The sequence below is a fragment of the Melitaea cinxia genome, chromosome 10 (assembly GCF_905220565.1).
Source record: "Melitaea cinxia chromosome 10, ilMelCinx1.1, whole genome shotgun sequence".
Taxonomy (NCBI): Eukaryota; Metazoa; Arthropoda; class Insecta; order Lepidoptera; family Nymphalidae; genus Melitaea; species Melitaea cinxia.
This window is the reverse complement of record NC_059403.1, coordinates 3,045,976-3,065,974: the sequence shown is the minus strand read 5'-3', so window position 1 is coordinate 3,065,974 and position 19,999 is coordinate 3,045,976. Positions and strand designations below refer to the sequence as shown.

General features: G+C 33.8%; 3 protein-coding genes across 3 annotated transcripts; 1 reads left to right on the top strand and 2 right to left on the bottom strand.

The window, feature by feature from the left end:
• The first annotated feature begins 1,963 nt into the window (after positions 1–1,963).
• Positions 1,964–4,997, top strand: LOC123656823 (apyrase). Its single transcript, XM_045592444.1, has 4 exons — positions 1,964–2,507; positions 2,771–2,980; positions 3,648–3,881; positions 4,563–4,997. Exons 1-4 carry the CDS (start codon positions 1,974–1,976, stop codon positions 4,764–4,766), a joined length of 1,182 nt encoding a protein of 393 aa, XP_045448400.1. The 5' UTR covers positions 1,964–1,973; the 3' UTR covers positions 4,767–4,997.
• Positions 4,998–5,123: 126 nt separating this feature from the next.
• Positions 5,124–13,265, bottom strand: LOC123656825 (mitochondrial glycine transporter B-like). Its single transcript, XM_045592445.1, has 6 exons — positions 13,104–13,265; positions 10,000–10,133; positions 8,609–8,872; positions 8,070–8,245; positions 7,634–7,803; positions 5,124–5,538 (listed from the first exon to the last, which is right to left on the bottom strand). The coding sequence occupies exons 1-6, from the start codon at positions 13,185–13,187 to the stop codon at positions 5,419–5,421; spliced, it is 948 nt and encodes a 315-aa protein (XP_045448401.1). The 5' UTR covers positions 13,188–13,265; the 3' UTR covers positions 5,124–5,418.
• A 1,435-nt stretch (positions 13,266–14,700) lies between these two features.
• LOC123657167 lies at positions 14,701–18,105 on the bottom strand. Its single transcript, XM_045592743.1, has 2 exons — positions 17,008–18,105; positions 14,701–14,760 (listed from the first exon to the last, which is right to left on the bottom strand). Exons 1-2 carry the CDS (start codon positions 18,103–18,105, stop codon positions 14,701–14,703), a joined length of 1,158 nt encoding a protein of 385 aa, XP_045448699.1.
• Between the last annotated feature and the right edge of the window lie 1,894 nt (positions 18,106–19,999).

The window sequence follows — 19,999 nt, the reverse complement described above, 5'->3', positions numbered from 1 at the left end:
GTCGACTACGATAGACTGAAGTGTGTGTGTGTATGTGTGTTATTTACTTTTTATGAATATCGGACCATATGAACACTTACTTTATGCTTACGCTTCAGCCTGGAATATCTTACTGCTGGACATAGGCCTCTTTCCCTATGTAGGAGAGAGGAGAGATGGACCAGAGCTTGATCCACCACGCTGCTCCAATGCGGGTTGGCGGATAACACTTACTTTATGAAGTCGGAAATAAGACTTGAGGGGTAAAAAAATCGAGAAATTTGTGGGAAGTAATTTATGGATGGCCACTAATGAGATATAACATAATATTGAAAACATTAAAATACCACATTTTTAAATAATAAAATCAAATATTAATACATAATTAAAAATAATGCACATTTTATACTCCTCGTGGCCAAATTTATACCAAATTTAATTCTAACTCTTTTTTTTTCATTTTTTCTCTTTTTTTTCCTTTTTTAAAAATTAATTCGTGAATACTAAATTAACATAAACAATTAGTATGCTATATTAGGTCATCACTTAATACACCTAATATTCTTATAAAATCCTTTCATTCGTGAACAATTATCAGATGCTGTTAGCTATTTTATCACATTATGACAACATCTTCGAAACATTTACATCTATATATTTGTAGGGGTTCTGTCCCTAACTGACTTACTGACTGACTGACTGAAGACTTATTCTTTTTATAGTTGGAGAGAAATAACACTTTTGCTGTTCAGATCGGAATATATTTATTACAAAAACTTATGACTAAATATACAAAATGACATTAGAAAAGTCTTATATTAATTTTAAAACAATATTTAAAATTTGGTTTTCCAAAGAGGTTGCTTACACGTAGCGAGATCGTATGTAATCATATTATAGATGTATGTAATGTAGGTAAATCCTACATCACTCCCACAAGAAAATCGCACGCAGGGCTTAATTTTTTTCCAGATCTTGTTGTGTAAGCTGGAGTTGTGTTGCGTTGACAAGACGACTCTTCTGACGATTGATTTGGATTGTATATATGGGCTGGTTTTAGTCTGTCTAACGTAACGACTGCTGTACATAAGGGTAATTGAACTTTGTAAAACTTGTCGTAACGTTTTAATACTTTGTATGGCCCATCGTACGGTGGAGTGAGCGGCGCTCGAACCATATCATTGCGTATAAACACACGCGTACACGTTGCTAGGTCTTGTATACGAGTGGTTTCTGTTGTGGAGTATGTTTATGCGGCGTCGGCTGAAGCGTTGCCGTGATCGGTATACTTATTGAAAGGTTAAACTTATTGAAAGTTTATATTTGGATTAAATAAATATTGATTAATACCGATAAAAATGGGCTCTAGTGTTGTTTTCAGATACTACACTGTTCCATTTAATGTTCTTACAATGTTAAGCAGTGTTTTGCAGTGTAACGGAGACCCTCTGTGTTATTAAATGGAATATGGAGATAACTCCTCGCCTTATTCCACTGGTGACAAAAGAGCTGGTACATTTTTTGCCCAGAGAATCGGTATAGCGATTTAACGGGGAAATGCTGCCAGCATTGTTGGCACAATTCCACGCGGACATGATTTATACCAAAACTATCTGTAAATATTTAGTTCTTAAGTTGTGAATTGTATATATGTATATATAATGTTTAATAATCTTTTTCATGTGCACTGTGATCTTTTTTATCTATGCTTACAGCCTAATGTCGTAGTCGTGATGTGTCATGACTTGTCAAGTTGTCAAAAATTATTTTATGTCAAAACTAACAAGAATTCGGCTGTGATTACTGATTAGATCAAAGTTTTAGGGTCCTTTAAAAATGTCCAATACGTGTTTTATTTATCATAAAGAAAGACACATAGTACCTTATATAAAATGAATGTGAAGTAACAAACCAGTCACTAGTTTCATATTAATAAAATTTAAAATCAACTCATCAGTAAATTAAATTATGAACTAATACGTTATCAATAAGTTATGTATGACTATTACGAATTTGAAGAACGTAAAATGAAAGGGTTTCGCGACTGGCGCAAAGCTCTTCGGACTCCAGCCACGTATAGAGTGGGCAACGCAGTGAGAATACAGCCACAGTTCATGTTTATGATTATTGTTGTTGGTGTTTTTCTTTTAATATTATTTTACTACAATTGGTGTACTAGTGGTGCGCCATTGACACACCAGTGGACTCGAAGTTCGTGGCCATATAACGCTACATACCCCTTAACCTTGCCATTTCAATCTGGAAATGTGATAACTTATAAAATTGGTATTGTAGCAGATTTAGATACTAATTCTAAAAGCCATACAAAACCTCATACATTTAATAGCTATTTAAAGAAGGGTTATCTAAATTATGATCCAGTGAAGCAGTATGTCACCATAACATGGGACAAACGGCCAGCTTCTTTGCTGTCCTCCACATATTCACAGAAAGGACGTGGAATGGAACTATCCGAACTTATTGTATATGATGGCAAATTACTTACTTTTGATGATCGCTCTGGCATGGTAATTAAATAATTTATGTATTATTTTATATTACTTAAGTTATTAAAACTTAACATTATATCAATTCAAAGCCTAAATCACACAAGTTAACTGGTAGATTTTAAAAAGTATCATTTACTGTGTAATCGGAAAAAACTTTGATTGGGTCCACCCAATGTGCCCATTAGTCTTGATTATTTCAATTATATAGAAACTTAGTTGTAGTATAAAATTATTGTGTAAATTCTGTAAATGTAGTATTAAATATTTCCCCCTTTTTTCAGGTTTTTGAAATAATAAACAATAAAATGGTGCCATGGGTCATACTATCAGATGGAAATGGCCATAATGAGAAAGGCTTTAAATCTGAATGGGCGACAGTCAAAGACAAGATATTGTATGTCGGATCAATGGGAAAGGAATGGACAACTACTAGTGGAGAGTTTGAAAGCTACGACCCTATGTGGGTTAAAGCTATAAATATTTATGGAGAGGTAACAATTTTTCCCTTAGTAACTATACCATATATTGTTACTAAATATGTAAAATGAAATTATATGTTAAAATATATGTTTAAGGAAGTAATGTATTTACATAAAACATACAAATGATTAGCTTGTTGCTGCAGTATGCTGATACCCGCTCTAAATCTAGATGCAATATATTATTATTTATTTTTATTATTATTATTATTTTTTATTTTTTTACTGTGTATGAACACTTAACAATAATATTTAACAAATATTTGTATCAGCTGACTTACCTAAAATAAGCATTAAGCAAAGTAAGCATACCTTATATATACTTCTTCAGTGCAACAAAGCAAGCCCTGCGGTCACCAGCCCGACCGCCCAGCGTGGTCACTATGGGTAACACATATGAGTTCAAGCGAAATGGTGGAGACCTATGTCCAGCAGTGGACTGCGATAGGCTTAAGTGATGAAGCATACTTTAGAAATAGACGACCATGTGTATATAAAGAAAGGAAAAAATATAAAACACTACACGGGTAAAATATAATAATTAATATGACAAATATTTTAATATAGACATTTTAGTTATTCCTATCCTGTACTGGAATTTATCAAATCACTGTAAAAGCTGTTCAAAAACAAACATTACATCTAATTAAAACAAATAAAAGATCGTTCAATTTTTTAGGTACAACACTTAAATTGGGTTCATCAATACAAAGCAATTAGATCCTCTATTGGTATTCAATGGCCCGGTTACATGATACACGAGTCTGGAGTCTGGTCGCCTTTACATGAAAAATGGTATTTCTTGCCGAGGCGTTGCAGCCAAGAAAGTTATAATGAAACAAGAGATGAAGTAATGGGTTGTAACTATTTGATCACTGCTGACAGCAATTTTAGTCATGTTAAAGCAAAAGAGGTATGTTGGGTTATTAGTTTTTGTAAATACAAAATCTCACCCGAAAGGGACCTTAGGGTGTCTTTTTTCAATATTTAGTTTTATTTTATTAACTGTAATGTTGTTAAACATTTTTGCAATAAGTCTGAACTGTTGATTTTTAAATATAGTTCCACAGGGCTATTGTAATTTAATATTTACACATCTTGAATTTTAATTTTTATTATGGCAATAATTATGCATGAACATTATAAAATAGACCCATGATTTCATTAACCCTTAAGAAGAATAATTAAGAAAAGCGTTAAAATTAAAATTTTAAATTTTTCAGTTGAATCATTAAAAAAATCTATATTGTAACTATTACACCTAAATAGTGAAATTTAGTATTTTGGATAGACCTTTAGATAGACAAACAACCATTGTATTTATATATTTATGGAATTATATCTATAGAAAATGGCTAGCTGGTAATACTAAATTATATTTAAACTTCACCAAAATGGCAGCCATGGGCGTTATCTATTTACGAGACTTTTTTTTTTGACAGTTGTCACGTCTTATCTCGCATAATCTATCTATCTATATATACTAATAAATGGAGAGCCGGTTTTTTTTTATTCGGTTTACTATGAAAGCTACTGAACCGATCGGAATAATACTTAAGCTAAATTAATAATACACAAATATCTTTAATTATAGATAGTACAACATCAGCCGAAGTACGGATTTTCATCGTTTAAATTCATTCCCGGATCAAAAGATGAGGCTATTGTTGCTTTGAAAACTACTGAGTTTGAGGGTAATACAGCTACTTATGTCACAGCGTTTAAAACAGATGGAACTGTACTTCTACAAGATACTTTAATAGAAAACCTCAAATATGAAGGCATTGAATTTATATGAAGCTAAAATTTAATAGAGAATGCTGAATAATTTAAATCTATAATTGATTTGTAAATAACTCATAAAACCAACGAACTGAATAAGTGAAGAACAATTACCTCTGTCTATTCAAATCAAAAAATGGAATGTAAATGATTGTATATACAGTTGGAAAGACATCTAAGCACAACCGATAGTCAATTTTTATATATAGCAAATATGTAAATAAGTAAATTGTTATTTCGTTAAAAATTTTGTTGTTTTATTAATTAACAGCGTTAATTGCAACTTCATCAGCGTATTTTTATTTTCTTCTCTTCTCTCTCTCTTGATTTAAGTAACGAAACAAAGGACTGGCATCGAAAAAAAAAAATACAATTAATATTCAAAATATATATTTCATAAAAACATCACATGTTACCCTATTATACTATCCAACATATTTAAAACATTATACTTATCCATCTCAACCTATTGGCTTATTTACAAGTCACTTCCATTAAAAAGAAAAAAAAAAATTAACATCTACTTAAACTTAATCAAATAACTACTTCTAAAATTTAGATAACAAAAACACACAAAGAAGAAGATTATACTCAGTAACAAATAATTTTACAAAGTAAACATCCATATTTTATAAAAAGGTTTAAATATAAATTAAAAAGCCAGTAATTTATTTCAAGCCAATAGATCGCGATATTTCTTCAAATACCGTCCAAGCCATCGCTGCCATTAATGTCCTTCGTAACATTCGAGGAACAGCACCTTTGAAGTAACCTCTGAACCCGTAAGTCTGTAACAAATAATTATTCCGTTAAGTAACAATTGAACTTAACATATTTCTTTCACAGTTTCACTAACGTGAAGTTACTATGGTATATCACAAGCTCGTTATTAGTCATATCGTTATTTTATATAGCCTATTCTGTTCCTGAATAGTCTACTTTAAAATGTTTTCCAATTATAGTGGTACATGAGATTCGGACTTTGAAACTTTTTCTTCACTCTACTATATATAACAAATTAATTATATCCTTAATAATATCCTTATTAATTATAGCCTTATATGCCTAGATTGTTGGATGGAACATTACCTACTCATTTATCTGTCTTCCTGTTTTACTTTTTAGTTTATGAACTTATTGTCTTTGGATACTATTGAATGAAGTATTATTATGATCAAAATTGCCCATAACGCACACAATTTTATAAAAAAAAAGAAATGTTTATTAAAAATAACGAGTGTGCCTTAGGCCATACGACTGAAGTAAAACTTCTTTAGTGTAATATACGAAACGTAACTCTCTCTCTTTCTATCTTCATTAACTTATATCTCCCTCTCAACTTCCGTTCGCCTCGTCAGATCACACTTTTCGCGACGCTTCCGTCACGCATTCACCAGCTTACTCCCCAAGTCAAGCATGCGTAAAGAAGTTTTACTTCAATAATATGTATGTAATGTTATACTTATGTCATGTCAGTTTCAGCCTACTGCAGTCCACTGACTTATCATTCATAAGTATTAAATGTCATAATATTATAATGTCTACTTGTCTAATACTGTAGGTTCTAAGTCCTATAATTAAAAATGTTTTTATTATCAAGTAACATTAAAATATTACAATGTAGCTAGAAAGCGCTACAACACTGACACGTGAGTAATTTGATAGGCGACAGAATGTATAATTTACAACAGGCCTTTGCCCTTTACTAAATATAAACAAGGAATATATCGATTCATATAATTCAATTATCGTATTTAATTGTTATGTAATGAGGAAACGATTTAGTATGAGTCTATGTAACTGATAAAATATTTTAAAAGGGCTATAAAAAAATCAATTGATTCAGGCGGTTTGGCAATGTCTTGTTAACGATTTCCATCCATAAGTCAGGAGAAATATAATATTTGCTTTTAACGTCAAATTCGTGTATATTTATTATTTTTACATAGTCTATGATCTGGTTCTGTCACATCTCTTATAAATAATATTCAGAATGAAATAGTTACCAATTGAAACTGTTAGTTACTTTTTAATTAAAATAAATGCAGCAAAGAATACCAAAGAGCTCATTATTGTGATAAATATTTTCATATCATAATATTAAAGCGTGCGACGATAGATAACGCAAGTTCTTGAAAAGACAAAACTACATAAACGGAATTCATTTATGATAAGGGTTAGCAATCTTAATTACTAATAAAGAAAAATACGTTAAAATATATATGTAATTAGTTCAGTCAAAAAATATTTTAAATGTGATAACCCTAATGATAATGTTGATAAGAGACAAAATAGTTATGAATGGTCACACTCCCGCTGAGCTCATTATGTAAAATATTGTACTTTGTACATTATCACGTAACTACAAATTTAAACTATTATCAAACAAATATAAGGACTGATGTGCAAAAGGGACAGTTTTTTTTGTTTTTGTTTTAGCTGACTTGAAAAAAGAAAGAGGTTTTCAATTCGACTGTATTTTTATGTGACTTATACCTCAAATATTTTTTGTAATCGAAAGCCGGTGCTTGTTGAGGGGTAGTACTCGTCAGGTCTCGATAAAATAAAATGTTTCAAGTATTAAATTCAATCAGTACTAAGTAAAGCAATAATTTATGGACACTCTACAAAGTTTTTTTTTAATTATATATTATTACTACATAATGCTTTTTAACTTATTATTTTTTCGTGACACAGTAAAAAGGTAAGGATAGATAGATAATTGAAATTCAATACAAAATAAAATTACTTATGTGTTTATGAAAAGGATCTGATCTCAGCGTTTATTTTGGAAGACTACCACAAAACAGGTATCCTATATTATAATGTTAAATAATATTATATAAATTATTTGCCATGTAATAATATAAATATAATACATACCTGATGTACATACATCGCAGCACTGAAAGCATTCGGAAATTTGTCCGGATATAATTGCATCTTTGTCTTCAATACATCCGCTGGATTTGTAGCTAACGATGCAGCTATACCTGCTATAATACCGCACGAGAAATGCACCATGCTCGCTGAAGCTGGAGTTTGTAGCAGCTCTGTAAAAGTATTTATTGCTTACAAACATTTATTGTCATATTTTTTTATCTATAATAGTTTTCGGAAAAACGGGATAGGGAAAAATTAGGAAAGAAAAGAGATATGAGAAATTTAAAAAAATAAATGATAATGTCATTTAAACTTATTCGTTTCTAATTTCTATTACACTTTTATTGGAGTATATACAAAAAAGGGAAATTTTATTTCAAACTACCCTCAAGATTATCAAAGGTATTATGGTTAGTACATCTGTTGTAATTCTTACCTTTAGGTATAGCTTGCTTTGATTGCGTGTAAAACATGAGATATAGTCCTGAGAAAGGTGCGTCTCTCGCTAATGTTGGACCCAGTCCGCAGGAAAGACCTCTAATACCCTCAGCCTTATAAATTGATTTTAATGCACCAGTCAAACTATTATATTTATACATTCCTGATTCGTATCTGGAAATATTATTATGATATAAATTATCTCGGAAATTAAGCATGACAAAATAGTAGACAATTTAGAATATGCTATAAATTAACGAACAAAAACGAAGTTATTCCATTTGCAATTTCCAGTCCGTACTGGTTCACATATTATTTTCTAATGTTTACGCGGATTTCACTCATTATAATGAAACAACTTTTTCGGATTTTATCGCGGTTTGTTAAGTTTTTTTAAATGCCCGACGTTTCGGACACTTTACTGCAAAACAAAAACAAGCAAACAAAGACGAGTTAAGAAATAACTTTATTATTCGCCCTTGACACGTGTTCAAGTTTGTCATTAAATATCAAGTTATTAGGTACGTTGGTACATACCTCGTTTTTATAACAGTGATGGGTATCAACGCAACACCACTCATGGCCCTCGCAACGACTCCCAAAGTGACCGCCTCCAAGGCTCCCAAATCTTGCCTATTCTTGCCCATTTTTGACTTGAGCCAATGTAGTGATGAAAAGTACAGACCGACACCAGGAACGCAACGAGCTATAGACGGAACCATGCCCCGCCATAGACCAGCAATGTGTTCTTGACGAATTATGTTCACGAATATTGTTATCATCCCGGGTTGGATTCGGCCGCTGGAAATAATTGTCAAAAATTACTTTTCTGCTATCAAATATTAATGTCAGAATGAGAGTCACTTGCACATATTTCTAAGCTCCAATGGGCGAACGAGCTTAATTAGCTTAGTTAGTGGTAAATTAATATAAATATAGGCTGTTTCCTGTTAGATCGGTTCAAAGATAACATCGAAGCTACATAACCAATCAAAGTTATAACAACTACATCAAAACCTTAGAGCGGGGATTAGGTATTTGAATTTTTGAATGTAATTCTTCTTTATAACTATTTCCTGCTTAATGTATATGTGTCATTATTGTTGTTATATAAAGAGGAGTTAATCATATATATATGTATAAATTTCGTGTCACGATATATGTTAGCGATAACCTACGAAACTACTAAACCAATTTTTATCAAATTTCGTAAACATCTGTAATTTGGTCTAACTTAGGAGATAGGGTAGTTTTTATCTCAATTATTGATCTCAATATTGGTTATTGCAAATTAAATGTTTATTATACGACTTTAGTGTGTATTTATTGGTTAATTCTATAAAATCCTAATAGATGGCGGTTTGACATCTAAATTGCAAAGATATCCGGTAGATGGCGCCGTATTTCTTGTCTAGATTATAGATGGCGCGTTTGAATATAGAATTCAGATATATTTGAATAAATTATAATTACTGAGCCACAGCAAGGCGTGGCTCGGTCAACTAGTTAATTTATAAATCTTAACAATTTCCCCATTTAAAAGTTTGCATTTGATTACAAAATAATTAAGTTCAAAGTTTAATGTATACGTGATTGTTGCCGACACCGCTTTATCTTTATCTGCATGTAAATTATCAAACATTTCCTATCAACTACTACTAATAGATATGTAAAATCAACAAAATTACAACACAAGTATGTGTTGGTACCTCTTAACTTTATACTGAGAGCACCGATTTTGATAATTCTTTTTTTTTATTCTAAAGGTGGTGCTCGTCGCTTGGTCACATTTAAATTTGACCAAGATGTGATGAGTAGTTTTTGAGTTATCTTGACTTCTCATTATATTATTTATTGATGTAAATTTATGTCGTTTTTTTCTTCGTTTGCGAGGAAATAATTATGTATGTAGTTCTTTGTAAACTCACTTGACTGCCGCCGTAACAACATGTTGACTGGGATTCTGAAGTCTCGTTTTCACCAAGTCCAATGGTTGAAAGAGAATCGTGCTGAAGGTCCCCGAAAATGAACCGGCGAGGAAAGCTTTGAAGACAGGGTGGTACTACGGAAAAAAAATGTCTTAATATTTCTCAAACTCGTTAATATAAAATGAATAAAGTTATACTAATTTAATTGCTGACAACTACAATTGACATGTGATACTCGTAATTCGTGAAATTATTTATACCTACTCAATAATTTTTACGCAGTTAATTTGATACACTTTGATCTGTATTACACTAACATAAAAATCATAAATTAAAATATGATAATTGTAAAGTTCGATATCTGTAATAATATTATAAAGCTGAAAAGTTTTTGTTTTTTCTCAAATTAACGCGGTGTAGCCGCCGAGCACCAGTAAATATATATTTATTACAGTAATTTAATGAAAAATATATTAATATGCTATTAAACTTACGGTAGCCACAATGTCCATTTTCGTAAAAGTATTTTTGCCTTTTTAAAGCGATGCAGCTTGTATCAGGTGACGTCTTTTGGATATACACCGTATTTATAATATTCGAAATGGTAAAGCCAATGGCAGAGAGTAAGTTTTAACTGAAATTGCTTCAGGTGAAAGTCTAAATCGTATCCGAATAATCCGAATAGTAAATTGGGTTGACTCTGTACATCAAAGTAATTGTCATTTTTTCTATAAACTCGTTCAAATGCATGTATGCTGGCACCAAGTTGAATTTTAAAAAAAAGTTCAGCCTTCGATTACTGAAGTAACAGTCCAACGTATTTTGTATCACAATAGAAGAACTACTTAGGAGACAGAAAATCACTGTACTTCAAGAATTTAGCCATTAGGAATAATATATTAACGAAAAAAGAATTACAAATTAAAAGCAAAATTAAATGCAACAATAAAAACGTGCCACGAAGTACGTGTGCGATCAACAAATGACTGAGAAGTAACAATATAACGCAATCGACTTAGGTAATATATAGAAGCTGTTATCGTCTGTAGACAACAGTTGTGGGTTAAACGGTCGTAGGTCAAGTTGACCTTATGATAAAGAATATCATTGCGCTTACCAGGGGGTAAAATACCTAACATGACTATCGAAACGCAGAATGTTAATTGTTGTTTCTTTTTTAATAATTTGATAACATGAAACCGCCAATTAAGTTTAAATGTTTTGAGATGATGAATAGTTTTTATCTTAATTTTAAATTATTATAGAGTTGAAAATACAATGTAATAATATAACTGCGACATTAAAAATAAGGCAATGAATATTAAGATAATTTTCCTTCTATATCCTACAATTATTTAAAAAATATTGAAAATGCATTAGCATAATGTGTACTGGCTGAAGACCTAAAAATTTCGTGTTCGATATTTACGATTCGACCCATACGATATACGTTTGTTTATACCTATTATGTTTATGTTTGTATATACATGCTATGCCAACTACAATGATGAATATCCTTCGTGTCTTCTCCGTCTACGTAATTTTAGTGGAAAATATTGTAATTCACTGATACAGCAAAAAAGCATTATAGCAATTAATTAATCAATCAATCGACAGATGTTTCTCGAAGTCTGCACGTTGATGAGTCTTTCCAAATCCCTCACAGAGGTTCACACCCAACTAGGGGTGATTGAGTGTGAAATATTAAAAAAAAGTATACATGTAATTTGGGATATGATAATTTCATAAAATCTGTAGAAAAATTTTAATGAGATAAATATGTAGTAAAAGAATGATAGTAGACGCAGATAAATGAACATTGCAACAATAATTATTTGTTTTTTTTTCTTCATATATGTGACCTGACCCCTACATAACTGCCATTTGAAGGAACACAGTTAGGGCTCAAACAGCCTCTGTATACATTATCTGGCAAAGTATGTATTTTTTATTAAATTAAATTGTGAAAGCTCTTAATTAAAGCGAAAAATTTCATAGCAAGAAAAAGTTGAACAAAAAATGTATATGTTGAAAATAATTTTTTATTTTTTATATTTTCTTAATATTAAACCTTTTTTGTTACTAATAAAGTTTTAACTTTATATTGCCCTAAGTGCCTGTTTAGCCAGCGGTTGATAAAGATTATCTTGCACATATTATGTTACATATAGGCTTACTACTTATTAGACTACAGCTTTTAAATACTCAATTGGTAATTGAAGTACCCCATAGATAAATTGGAGTTTGATAGTGAAAAAGAAAAATACTTCATAAACTTTTATCTGTCGGATACCATCATACATAAAATAGCTTTAATGGCAACCGATGAAATAGGCTCTAAGTTTGGTTTTGACTTAATACTATTTACTTTAGATAAGGTTGTCTTATTTTGCTACACATTATGTTCTATATAATAAATGTATTATTTACTCATTCATATCATACACAAATGAAGACATTTAGTATCTTAAATAAATATTAGGTATATAAAGAACATTTCTTTCTGTTCCTAACATATCAATAATATTTATGTATTTTTAAATGAAACATTTGAAACATAAGTACATCCAAATTAGATGATATAGTTTTAATGTATTTATATGTAGTGACATGTGTAACCTTTTTGTGTACTTTACAAAATCTTAGCAGTTTTCTGTGATAAAATTCAGTCACAAAAATTTGTAATAAAATATTTGCAATTATACCTTATATCTTGAGGAATAACAATTTGTTTTGATAATATTAAATATTAAGTTCCTTTAATGTTTCAACGTTTTCTACTTAATGAGAAGCTACCTAGAGAACATGGGGTAGATGTACGATTTTAGAATACTACAAAAAATATACACTTACTCGATCCTGAAGGAAACTTCCATTTGTCAAATAAGCCGGTACAATTATAGAAATATCTATCCTATGTTTAAAATACATACCTACTGTTTACTTACCAGTTACTGACTTCCACACATATGACGACATTATGATAATTGTTGAAGGAACTCCGATAAAGTAATAATAAATATAAATCCATTGGAGGCAAACAACATAAAAAGGTCACTGGTGATATTATTGTAACAAACAAGTTCGCAGGGGGCCTCACTTACGTCTTTATCAGTATCGTTGAGGTCAACAGGCGCTGCAGTGTCTATCGCCCATCCGTTTGAAAACGCCCCCAAAAGCTGCGACATCACAAACAATTATTTCATTATTCAAAGTTTTACGCAATTCCAATATTTATTTTTGTAGGTAGTAGTTGACGTTGACGTTCGAGTGACGTTTCAATGTTTTGAATAAAATAAATGGTGACATTACGTTATCACAATTTTCTTTATTAATTTTTTAAAATAAATTTGTTAATTTTAATCATGTTAGCCAATAAGAAAATATTTTTACCAAAATATACCTAACTCAGAACGTTACGAATATCATATTTGTCTCATCCATTAAAAATGTAGTTGTTATTGTTATACGCGATTTTCAACTCGAGACGCAACACTTAAAAAAAAGTAGGTATCTAAAGGTAGGATCTAATTAAATATGCCAAAAAAAACTGGAATGCCTATTTTAAAACATTTGTCATGAGGACTGACAAATGTTTAAAAAATAAACACTTGTCCACTTCACTTCCACAAGCAGCCAATCTATACAAATAAATAAAATTGGAGTGTCTATTTGTAATATTCAAATAATCGCTTTTTACTAAATGCATATGTATGTATACACGGTACATATACCAAAATTACATTTTAAAAAAATTGTCTGTCTGTCTGTCTGTTTGCTCCGGCTAATCTCTGAAACGGCCGAATCGATTTTGACGGGATTTTCACTAGCAGATAGCTGATGTAGTAAGGAGTAACCTAGGCTATTTTTAGTTTAGAAATTTTATTTTATAACAATAACTTTTTTGTTAAATTCCACGCGGACGAAGTCACGGACATAGTTAGTTTTGAATAAACTTGCTATTAAAACTTAAAAAATACAAATCTACTGAATATATTTTTGACTCATCGTCATAAATTTAACAAGTACATGAAAATTTTGAAATTTTGTTCATTCATATTTTTATATATTGTACTGTGTGGCTACGGTACTCAAGAATATAGCCACCCCCTCTCTTTCTGTGGGTGTCGTAAGAGGCGATTAAGGGATAACCACCTACCACCTTGGAACTTAAAAAGCCGACCGGTGGCGGGATAACCATCCAACTGCTGGATTTGAAATACAAAGGCCGAAGACGGGCAGCAGCGTCTTCGGTGCGATAAAGCCAGCACTGCGGTCACCAACCCGCCTGCCCAGCGTGGTGACTATGGGCAAAGCACATGAGTTCACGTTATTTTTGGCGTAAACTTGTGGAGGCCTATGTCCAGCAGTGGACTGTATAGGCTGTAATGATGATGATGATGATAATGATATTTTTATATCAAGAAGTATTAATTAATTTTCATTAAGTAGGAGTAATAAATTCATGAAATATGTTTTAATATAAATATGTAAAAATTAATACATAAGCGAACAAATGAAATTAATGCGGACTTTATTGTTATAAACTTTAAAAAAAAAGGTTATCGCTTGAACTTAGTAGATAATTCCAAGTTGGTGGTATCACAACAATCGTTTCAACGTTCGTTAAATTATATATTTAAATATTCATTAGGTAATTTTTATAACAAGGAAATACCCTCTTCTCCATTCAGGACGACGTTATTGAGCCATTGATTTATAAAAAACCCTTTTATAGATCAATGGTTTGAGCTTAATCATCTGCAGGTTTATAGATATTACAATAGGTCGGGAAAAGAGTCTTTCCGTATTTTCTAGTAAAAAGTTGCAATTAAATCTTTTTTTGTTGTATTGTATGTATGAAACTGGTTGTTTTGATACCATGAAAAGATGACTATAAAAATTAAATAAAAACAAAACAGTTTCCCGTCACTTTTAATTTGTTTTCCTGTCCACCAAAATGGGTGAATCAAAGAAAGAAATATGGTACATTTTAAAGTTTTAATTCAAAAAAGAAAAAAAAATGATACTCAAGCCGCGCAAAAAAATTTGTGACGTTTATAGACTTTTTAAATAAGGAACAGCAGGAACACAGCAGGAAATTTCCTGCTCAAAATATGGAACAGCCCGACTGGGGAGTACACAGCTAAATAATACTGTTTTCAAGCAGTGTTGTATTCCTGTTGGTAAGGTGACCAGAGCTCCTGGGGGGAATTGACGATAGGGTCGGTAACGTGCTTGCGATGCTTCTGATGCTGAAAACATCTGTAAGCTACGGAAATCGCTTTCCATCAAGTGATTCGTACGTTTACTTGTTTACCTACCTAGTTATATAAAAAAAAACCTAATGCAGAAAAAATTCGATATTACATCGATACCACATGAACTCACTGAAAGAAACCTAATGGGCCGTGTTTGCGATTGTCTCATAAGACGTTTTTTTTTTTTTTTTTTAAATATATAGACTAGCGCTTGACTGCGATCTCACCTGAAGTCAAGTGAAGATGCAGCCTAAGGTGGTGCGCGCTTGCCTAGAAGATGCCTATTCACTCTTGATTTAAAGATACCCAAGTTATAGTTCGTTGGAAAAACGGAGGCCGGAAGGGCATTCCAAATTTTAGCGGTGCGTATTAGGAACGAGGAAGCAAATCGTTTAGTGCGAGATCGTGGGATTTAAACCACATAGCGGTGCAGATTCATGCGATGCCTTGCGGTTCGGTGGTAGAAAGGTGATGGTGGAACCAAATTGTATAGTTCTAGAGCACACTCTCCGAAATATAACCTGTAAAATACCGACAAACAGACAACCTTGCGCCGATGTTCGAGACTTTGAAGTCTAGAGCGAACCAGCGATTTGTCACCGATGAGTCTTCTGGCGCGTCGATCCACAGAATCCAAAGCAGCGAGCTGGTACTTGGCAGAGCCATCCCATAAGTGGCTGCAGTACTCCATACACGATCGAACTTGTGCTTGGTAGAGAGTAAGAAGCTGTTCCGGTGTGAAGTACTGCCTGACTTTATTGAGGATACCAAGTTTCTTACCAGCAATTTTTGCCTTGGATTCTATGCATTGTCCGAAGTTCATATTAGACGAAATATTTATGCCTAGAAGATCAATACTATCGGTGATCGGAACAGATACACCCCGGAAAGTTGGGGCTAATGGGAATGGACTCCGTTTAGCAGTGAAAAGACACGCTTGTGTTTTGGAAGCATTAAATTTGACTAGGTTGGCGTCACCCCAATCGGATACCTCTTTCAAAGCCAAATTCATGCGTTCAACCAGGGCCTCTCTATGCTCATGAGTTTCAGCCCCACCAGCTCGGGGACCGGACACGTATCTCTCCGTAACAGTGCTGTCATCCGCGTATCCAAAGATACCGGGCCTGAGGAGGTCATTTATGTGAATCAAGAAGAGGGTTGCAGAGAGAACTGATCCCTGAGGGACACCGGCATTAACCGCCATCAAGTCAGACGAGGAGCCATCTAAGACCACCCGAAATGATCGTCCACTCAGGAAATCTGATATCCAGTCACACAAGCTCGGGGGTATTCCGTAAGCTGAAAGCTTGCTCAATAGGCTCTCATGCCAGACCCGGTCAAATGCCTTCGATACATCAAGTGAGACAGCTAGCGCTTTTCCGTGCTTGTCCAAGGCTTCGCCCCAGATGTGCGAGGCGTACACTAAAAGATCCCCCGTGGACCTGTTACGGCGGAAACCGTATTGCTGGTCCGACAGGAGGTCATTCAACTCGAGGTATGCTAGGAGCTTTTCATTCAGTATACGCTCCAAACTTTTACACAGTATGGAGGTGATCGCGATAGGTCTATAGTTAGCCGGGTCGGCACGACTACCTTTTTTAGGTACAGGTTGTGCGTTAGCAATCTTCCATGCTTTAGGAACTTGAGCGGATTTTAGAGAGAGGCGGTACAAGCGCGTGAGAATAGGAGACAATTCAGGAGCACAGTGTTTAAGTACTCTTGCTGGTATCCCGTCAGGACCACTAGCCTTATTCACGTCCAAGTTACGGAGTACTCTCAAAACCTCAGTTTGGCGAATGCGTAGTTCTGACATAACAGAGTCGCAAGGTGGATGTCTGGGCGGTGAGGCACTACCTGCATCAAGGAGCGAATTTTCTGCAAACAGATTCGCTAAAAGGTTAGCCTTGTCTGTCGCAGTAAAGGCCAGCGATCCATCTGGTTTAAGCAGAGGAGGCAGCGAGGGACGGCAGAAGCTCATTTCAACCGACTTAGAGAGTGACCAAAATGCTCTACTATCGCGCGGATGGGAAGCTAGTTGGGCTCCGATGCGTTTAATACGGTTGAAACGAGCTTTTTTAAGAACCCTTTTGTAGGACTTGGCAGCAGAGTTGAATGCTCTCTTCCTCGTAGTTATGTCCGGAGATTTAAGGGTACGGGCTTCAGCCCACGCTGCAAACGCTGAGTCCTTACGGGCTGCAGCTTCGGCACATTCTGCATTATACCACCTAGGGATCTTGCCATCTAGTGATACATCAGCAAATGGAATGAAGTACTCCATCCCCTGACGTATCACTTCCGATATTTCTTGCTCGCAACTCGACGGATCACTGGAAGAGAAGCAAGTCCGCCGCCAAGGGTAGGATGCAAAAAAGTGTTGCATCTCATCCCAATCAGCCGACTTATATCGCCACACACGTCTGGTTCCGGTAGGACCTGTATCCAGAGGGTGAAAGTTAGATACTGACTTTACCACACAGTGATCAGATGTGCCCAGGGGAGCTGCAACTGATACCGAGGACCGGTCTGGGTCAGTTGTCAACAGAAGGTCCAAACAATTAGGTTTATGGTCGTCAACGTCGGGTACTCGTGTTGCTTCTTGGACTAGCTGGGTAGAATCTAGCGACAGAGCAAATTTGAGCGCCTCTCTCCCGGCGTGGTCGGTATTCTGGTATGGGAACAGCCAGTCCTGGTGGTGAGCGTTAAAATCCCCCAGAAATACCATTTGGGCAGCAGGATACCGACGTTGGACCATGTCAGCCGTCTCACTGAGATAGTCGAACATCCGAGTCGTCTCCCGATCACCACTGTGCGGCCGATAGGTACAGGCATACACAATCTGCTCCATGCCCGTATCCAATAAACACGACAGACGTAAACATATCGAACCATTTTTGAAGAAATTTACCACTGGTGACGAAAAGTAACCTACATTAAGAATGTAAGAAAGAGATCGTAGTCAAAGGTCGGTCAAGCTGCACATCTACTACTATACTATTGTGAACTACTATCGTGAAACCCGGGTTGACACGCAATAAGGTCATGTTAAAGTGTATGATGGGATTGGGAGCATTCATTATGAGCTTTTACCGCCGGGCAAAACCATCGATTCGGATTTCTACTATCAACAACTGATGAGACTTAGCAAGAAATTGAGAATAAGTGGCCAGAATTGATCAATAGAAAAGGTGTGGTTTTTTATCATGACAACGACCACATATGTCTTTAGCCTCTCAACAATAATTGAGAGGGTTTGACTGGGATGTCTTATTAATACATCCACCATATAGTCCTTATCTTGCACCCTCAGATTTCCATCTGTTTCGATCTTTTCAGAAATCCAAAGGTATTATAAGGTTGACAACAAAACTACTTGTCGCGGTTTTTTAACGAGAAGTCCCAAAATCTACGATCAAAATACGAGATGGCGGCAAGTTATCGAACAAAATGGTACAGACGAAATTAATGTAATACCTAATTTTTGAAAGATTACTTACTTACTTCCAGTGGCGCTACAAACCTTTATCTCTTGGCCTTTTCCACGATTTTTTTCCACTTGTCACGATCTCTGGAGACCCTCCTCCAGTTCGTAAGCTTGCCTATCGTCCTTAATCCTCCTCTATGCAGTCCTTCCGTCTTTTCCTGGGTCGTCCTCTCGGTCTCTTCTGCTGTGGTGTCCACTCAGATATTATTTTGGCTACCCTATATAATAAACATTAACAGCGTCAATACTTTATTAAGGAATAATAACATTAAGTGCTGTTTTTTTTTAATATGTATGACGTTGAGTATCTTTTGTAAGTAAATAATATGTACTTACATTTATATTTTTACGCGGGTAAATACCAACAATACAATAAATCAATGTTAAGCGTATAATATTTCAATATTGTAAATGTTATAGTTTGTCTAAGTTACACATTTTTCTGTATCGTAACGTATCGTAATTTTCTTTATTAAATGGTCGTGAATGGGGAAGTTTTGCTTTTTGTATTGGTGAATTATAAAAATTTAAGTAAAATAAAATAAACACGTAATAGAATCGATAAAATTTCTCGAGAAATGTGAATCTTATGGAACATTAAAATTACGCTTACAAGAATAATTTTTTTTACACGCGACGCTCCAGCGTGTGACGTCATTTGACCTAGACGACGCAGCACGTATTCGCCGAGTACGTGCGAATATATTATGTCGATGTGTAGTGTCTTACGCCGTCCGATTCGTATATTGTTTATTACTCGATGGCAGAAGTTTCAAAAATGCGTACATATTGTATTGATCCTATATGTGTTGACAACAATACAACAGTTAAAAATCCCAATACTTTTTGGAACGAAGTTCCTTACGGCAGGCTTGACATTTGGCTGGGCGACCGAACTGAAAAAAATGTGATACTAAAACCGTAAGAAAAATATATAACGGAAGTGACGTAATATCAGTCACACGACGGTATAATATGACGTTTGTAAAACTAAAATATTACTAGTAAACTTTTTTTAAATTATTTATGTAATTTTATACTGTCGACAAAAAAAAACATACGTCTTTATTTATATAAAGACATATGTATATATTTTTTTTTATTTTATTTAATAGTTTTATTATTACTATTATTTTGTTTGATTTATTTTATTTTACGGTATATGCTATTTTCTAAAATACTAAATTTCCTAAATACTTTTATGTACTTAATTAAAAACCAATCAACAAATTAAATTAAAAAATCAAGAACTAGAAAA